The sequence below is a fragment of the Macrobrachium rosenbergii genome, chromosome 48, assembly GCF_040412425.1.
Source record: "Macrobrachium rosenbergii isolate ZJJX-2024 chromosome 48, ASM4041242v1, whole genome shotgun sequence".
NCBI lineage: Eukaryota > Metazoa > Arthropoda > Malacostraca > Decapoda > Palaemonidae > Macrobrachium > Macrobrachium rosenbergii.
The window spans coordinates 73,465,220-73,472,719 of record NC_089788.1 but is presented as its reverse complement, the minus strand read 5'-3'; the positions used below and the strand labels follow the sequence as shown (position 1 = coordinate 73,472,719).

The window sequence follows — 7,500 nt, the reverse complement described above, 5'->3', positions numbered from 1 at the left end:
TTACAATTTCAGGCTATTTTTCCGCCGTCATCCTTTACCTCTGGTGACATGGGGACGTTGGCCAATCAGCAACTAGCTCCGCCATGACGCGAATTCTGATTGGATGCGTAATATTAAGACTAATTGCGCGTCTTGCCGCCAGGGGACCTCATCTCTTCTCGTAGCAATAAAAGCAACTGAATCGCACTTTTTATACTCATCAATATTCATCGTGGCAAAATTACACTGTCATAGTTACCTATGCAGGACTAATCTCCACAGAGGTTTGGACACTGGGTTTTTATAATAATAATAATAATAATAATAATAATAATAATAATAATAATAATAATAATTAATAATAATTTCGTTTCTTTTCCTTACTTCTAAATCAGTGGTCCCATTTTCACCCAATCGGCAATTGCTTTTTGTTTCATCTTATGCTTAAAGAACATAAATGCCTTTACTCAGGGTGTTTTATTGACTTGCAATGATCTTCATACATATGCACATTATTTTGCTTTTGGTTTAATTGTATTTCTTCATTATTCTTATTCTTTTTAAATGTTTTTTTGTGTTTGCACACTGCATTTACTTCACAGAGGGATGGTTTTGCAAGTTAATGGCCATTACATATAATAATAATAATAATAATAATAATAATAATAATAATAATAATAATAATAATGAAACAGAATTTGTGGCACTTCTCCAACGCAGAAAAACGCTTTGACATCCCACAAAACATTAATAACGTACAGAATCAGAGTAGCCTTTATAATTCCTACAATCACTTCTGTCACCTTTCCACTTACACAAAGATCTGATTCAATTTCGAATGTTACCTACTATGAGATCCATTCTCTAAGTATTTTCATCTCAATGAAATATTTGAGAATTGATTTCCTTAAGAGTCAATCACAAAAGTATTCCTATAGTAACATTAACTCCATTAATTCCTGCACCATTCAGATCTGCTTCCTTTTTAACCCTCTGCAAATTGCATAGCCCTGCATTCTCTTCAGTAGGCACCTTTCCATACACTCCCATTTGCTCTATAACATTTCTCTCTGCACTTACAACTTTTCCCTTTAAAGTACTTGATTGGATTCGCCATTAAATGTCCATTAAGTGTTACACTTCTCTTTTAATTTCTTCTCGAATTCCAGTTAGTCGCTTTGAATATCTCTACACGACTCTCTCTACCATTCCGTGTCTACACTTCAAATAATCTACATTTTTTTTTTACTTCACTAAATCTCCTACCTCCGTATCCCACCAATTGGCCATAGTCTTCAGTCACAAGTCATCCCTGGTGACCCAGTGATCCCATTCTTGAATTTTTCATGCTCCTCAGAAGCTCCTACTTCGCTTTAAACCACAATTACTCCATGTGAATATTACTTACTATAATTACGTTTACATCCACGCCTATTACTATTAGCCTCTACATTCATTTTTGCTTCAGTGAGGTAATGATCAGATATGCCTTCGGACACTTACTCCTTATCTACTCTGTACTGAAACAATATAACAAAATATTTTCTCACATTTTTTCATTGCGATGTACACATCTGAATGAAAGGCTTTTGAAACCATGCATTTCTTACAATGATTCTCTTCCACTGAGCACTGCCACATTTACTCCAGGCAATCTAAATCTCTGTCACTTACATTTGCATTCATATCACCCAGCACGGCAATCATTACTCATTTCAAAGCCAGCCAAGTAAAGACCTAGATATGATATATATACATATATATATATATATATATATATATATATACATACATATATATATATATATAATATGTATATAGACATATATATGTATTATATATATTTATATCCTTAAAATGATCTTGGTCTCATTACATACACACGAAAATAAACTAAATATGCATGACAACAACCGCCCCAAAAAAACTGCGAATCACGAAACACTCCAAACTCTAACAAAAAACAAACAAAATAATTGAACCCAAAGCGAGAGACGCAACCCAACGACAAAGTTCAAACAAACAAGACAAACCACTCTAAAAGCAAACAAGTGAAATGAACAGCAAACAAACAAAACTCCAAACGAAACGAAGGAATCAAGGGATATAGAAACGTATCGACTGCCATTCAATAAATGATGGACCGAGGCTAAAGGTTCCTTCTCCCAGAGGATTTGGAGAAAAAAAATAAATAAAAGGAGGACCCTGATGCTCCGTATGGAAATCCTCCCAACTCTTCCACTATCGGCGCGAGAGGGAATATTAGTGCTCCGGAGCATTTTAATATTTGAAGGAGATAATAATTGCAGGTTACGGTATTTTAATGAACAGCTGAGGCGGACTGGTGCTCGATTTACTCGGAGGCAGAAATTTGGTGTGGAATGGTTTTCAACTGATAGTTTTAGATGCACTCCGAATCTGGATGACGAAAACATAGCAAGAATTAAATATACGTTTATTATCATTATTATTATTATATTGGAGAAACAAAACAACTGTGTACGGGTACATACACTGAAAAATAAAGCTCTACAGAGAATCGAACAGAGTCCCGAAAGCTCTCTATAGAGATTTATTTTTAAATTAAATATATATGTACCCATACATAATTGTGGAATTTTTTCTCCATTTCAAGACTCCTGCTATTATTATTATTATTATTATTATTATTATTATTATTATTATTATTATTATTATTATTATTCAGGAGGTGAACCCTAATCATGTGGAACAAGCCTGCAAAGGCCTTTGGCTTGAAATTCAAGCTTCCACAGAATATAATATTCATTTGGGAAAAAAAATTACAAATGATAACATGAAATAAATAAAAGAAGAGCTCAGTTATCAGAAAAACAAAGACATAATGACAAATTGACAAATAAATTGATAAAAATATAAATAAACGATTAAAAGTACGAACATACATACATGTAAGTATGCATACTCTACAAACTATTAACTCTAACATTCGAGAGGAAATGGTCAGTCTTCCAAATGTAAATATTTCGGTGGAAAATCTTGGTACAGCTTAAATCACTGTTAATTGAAAAACCAACTTTCGCCAGACTATTTCATGAACGGTATAATTCATTTCTCAATTTCCAGTCTTTAATTGTATTTAATTGACTTGAACTGCTGAATGTAGAATTCTGGCCAAAGGCCAAGCACTGGGATCTATGAGGTCATTCAGGGCTGAAACGGAAACTGACAGTAAAAGGTTTGAAAGGTGTAACAGGAGGAAAACCTCAAAGCAGTTGCACTATGAATCAATTGTTAGGAGAGGGTGGAAAGTAAGACGGAAGAAAGAGAAAATGAAAGGAGGTACTGTAAAAGGAATGAAAAGGGGTTGCAGATAGGGGCCGAAGGCACGCTGCAAAGAACCATAAGTAAAGCCTGCAGTGCACCGCATGAGGTACACTGACGACACTAACCCTCCTACGGTGAATAGTTGTATTTAGGTCGACTCGGTTTGAAGTCATCAACAGTTGAGCAACTGTAATGAGTAGTACCTGAAATACCTTTCGCTCTACAGCTGTCAGTCAGAGTACTGACCTAGATACTGACAGAGGTTGGATGGAATTACGTATTGAAAAGCGCATGAAATTTGAAAGCATTTTATATCTATACATATATATATTATATATACATATACATATGTATATATATGTATGTATATATATACAAACACATATATATATATAATACACATAAATTTGTTACGTGTATATATACATATAAACGGTAATTATAATCATCACACGCTTGCAACAAACAATAACAAAAACATCAATTAAAACCATCATCATTAAACACAAATCCACGAAGATGACAGCCATCCCTACCAAGGCTAAATAATAATAATAATAATAATAATAATAATAATAATAATAATAATAATAATAATAATAATAATTATTATTATTATTATTATTATCATTATTATTACAAGGCTTTCACCAATACCCTCCACTCCTCCTTACCTGCACCCGGCTCTCGGTGAGGCCGATCCTCATGGCCAGCTCCTCCCTCATGAAGATGTCCGGATAGTGGGTCTTGGCGAAGGACCTCTCCAGTTCGTTCAGCTGGGCCGGAGTGAACCGGGTCCGGTGTCTCTTGGGCTTAACCGACTTGTCCGAATCCCCAGCCGTCAGGCTGATGTTGCCAGCCGCCGGCCGCGTTCGAGACCTGTCCGGGAGAGTGGATAAGGGGTGAGGGTGACTGGTTAGGAGATGAAGTTGAGTAGGAGAATGGATAAGGGGTGAGGGAGTGACTGGAGATGATGTTGAGTTAGGTGGGGTGAACTGGTTGAGATGAGTTGAGAATGGATAAGGGGGTGAGGGAGTGACTGAAGTTCAGTAGATGATGTTGAGGAGTAGGTTCAGAGATGGGTAGAACAGGAGAATGGATAATGGGCGAGGGACTGGTTAAGGGGATGAAGTTGGTTAGTGATGTTGAGAATGGATAAGGATAAGTGAAGGGAGATGACTGTTTAGGAGAATGGTTTTTAAGGGAGTGACTGAAGACTGGATATGAGGGATAAGGGGTGAAGGGGTTACTGGTTAGGAGGTGAAGAGATCATGTTGAGTAAGAGAATGGATGATGGATAAGGGGTGAGTGAATGGTTAACAGATGATGTTGAGTAGGAGATGGACTGTTGAGGAATTGAGTAGTGAATGGATAAGGAGTGAGGGAGTGACTGGTTAGAAGAAAAAGAATGGAAATGGATGACTGGTTAAGAGATGATGTTGAGTAGGAGAGTGGGTAAGGGTGGGGTGAATATGAAGGGATATAAGGGGTGAAGGAGTGACTGGTTAAGACTGATGTTAAGAGAATGATGTTGACTGGTTAGGGGATGAATTGAGTGGGAGTGGATAAGGGTGAATTACTGTTTAAAAGAAAAGAAGACTGAAAATGGATATGTTGGATAGAATGGAATAACTGGTTAAGAGATCATGTTGAGTAGGAGAACAGATGACGGATAAGGGAGTGACTGGTTAAGAGATGATGTTGAGGAATGAGTGTCTGAATTACAGAAGAAAAATGGAAATGGATAAGGGATAAGGGAGCGACTAGTTAAGAGATGATGTTGAGAAATGAGAGCCTGATTTACTGAAGGAAAATAATAATAATGGAAAAAGTAAAAGATGATTTGAAAATGAGATGCCTGATTTACTGAAGGAAAATAATAATAAATAAAAAGTAAAAGTATAATATTATAGGAAATTAAATTTGCAAACCAGAGGAAAAGAGAGAGAGAGAGAGAGAGAGAGAGAGAGAGAGAGAGAGAGAGAGAGAGAGAGAGCACTGGTCATTTTCCAAGAAAGTCCAAAAGAAAGAAAGACAAGGGAATAGTAGGCCAGCGAATAAAAGATGAAAACAAATAAATAAATAAATAGATAAGTTAGGTATATAGCTAGGTAAATAGATAGATAGATACACAGACAGATAACAGATAAATAGATAAAATCAATAAATAATAAAATAAAAAAGTAATTAAGTAAATAAATATATAGGTAATATAGATAAATAAATTCATTAAATAAAATTAAAAAAGAAATTAAATAAATAAAAGAATTACGAGACACAAGACATAAAAAAAGAACATCCCACTGAATTAAATAATTAAAATTAAAAGATACACGAATGAAAAAAAATTAAAAACTAATGAAGAATAATGAGCCAAAGCAAAAATGAATAACGAATGGAAGACGGCAGAGGAATGAAAAATGAAAGAGTAACTCGGGGCTGAAGTGACAGCGTGTGAATATTCACTCTCTAATTAAAAGGTAAATGGAAGCTGTAGAATGGGTTCAGTTCTGTAGGAGAGAGAATGACTTGGTAGGAATGGGTTGGGAATGCTCAGTAGGTGGTGCTTGCGATGACTGTTTCTTACGTATTGTTTATTTAAGCATCTTGTAGACAATAGCAATGACATCCATTATGTAATAATAATAATAATAATAATAATAATAATAATAATAATAATAATAGTAGTAGTAGTAGTAGTAGTAGTAGTAGTAATAGTAACTAATAATAATAATAACAACAGTAGTAGTAGTAACAATAATAATAATAATAATAATAATAATAATAATAATAATACCAAAAAGTAAATAATAATAGTAATAATAATAATAATAATAACCAAGAGTAATAATAATAATAATAATAATAATAATAGTAAATAATACTAGTAATAATACAGTAAATAACAATAATAATAATAATAATAATACAAACAACAATAACAACAACGATAATAATAATAATAATAATAATAATAATAATAATAATAATAATAATCCAATCATTCTATACAGCTGACAAAATTTTTCATCTTGACGGAGTTGCTCTAAAACAAGTTGGTGGCTTCACTTCATTAGCCTTTTAATTTACAAAGAATGGAACTGCAAGCCTTACACCTCAGACTGATGAATCAAGTTTGTCACTGCCACAAGCTATTGTTATTATAATAATAATAATTATTACTAATTATTGTTATTATTATTATTGTTATTATTCAATATATTTTTCCCAAATTTACATGATAAACTACAATAAAAAGAATTTAATTTCCTTACAATATATATATATATATATATATATATATATATATATATATATATATACTGATACAGTATACATACACATACATACATACATATGCATAGACACACACACTATACATACACACACACACACATATATATATATATAATATATTTTATTTTATATATTTCTCAAAACCCCCTTCAAAATAGAATTTTTAAACCACCCCCCAAAAGAAGACAGTTTTAAACTTTAAAAGTCTGAATTATTAAAATCTAAAAAAATATTCATCTATATAAAATATTATTCATATAATCCTCAATATCCCCCCTTCCCCTCCCTTGGCCCCACCCCAAAAAAAAAATCCCCCAAAAAGAAGAAAACGTGAGATGTGAGACTGACCATAAAGCCACTTACATCTTGTCTGTGGCTGACGGAATTGCCCGACCCTTGGGCGTCGAGGTTGGCTAGCGTGCCCGCCGGCCCCTGCGGGTGGTGGTGCGGGTGGCTGCTGAGGCCGTGGGAGGCGTGCGTGGGCGGGGGCGACTCCAGCTGCGTGAGGGAGGGCCCGCTGTCACTGCCGCTCCCTCCTCCTCCTCCTCCTCCGCCGCCACCGCCAGCGCCTCCGACGGGATTCTTGTTGGTGACATTTTTGTTGAGGTCGTCCACCAGGTCCTTGCTCACCCCTGCGGAGGAGGAAGAAGGGCGAGAGGGGTTTTACTCGGAGGTGGAAGAGAGTTTTCAAAATGGAAAAATATTATTCTATTATGAATAAATTTCCCTGCGGAGGAAGTGTCGAGATTCTTCTTAAAAGAATGAAGATGATTTTTACAATATAATTTTATAATTCAACATAAAAATATGAAGATGGTTTTTACAATACAATTTTATAATTCAACATAAAAATGTGAATATGGTTTTTACAATATAATTTTATGATTCAATATAAAAATATCTAATTCCGTATTTACT

General features: G+C 34.4%; 1 protein-coding gene across 1 annotated transcript in view; it reads right to left on the bottom strand.

Annotated features, from left to right (window-relative positions):
* Positions 1–7,500, bottom strand: part of LOC136831538 (homeobox protein orthopedia-like) — a 136,638-nt gene that overhangs the window by 109,059 nt on the left and 20,079 nt on the right. Inside the window, exons 2-3 of the mRNA XM_067092109.1 lie at positions 6,925–7,214; positions 3,960–4,151 (exon numbers count right to left, since the gene is read on the bottom strand). Of these exons, the coding sequence (XP_066948210.1) occupies positions 3,960–4,151; positions 6,925–7,214 (482 nt within the window). The remainder of the gene's footprint in view (positions 1–3,959; positions 4,152–6,924; positions 7,215–7,500) is intronic.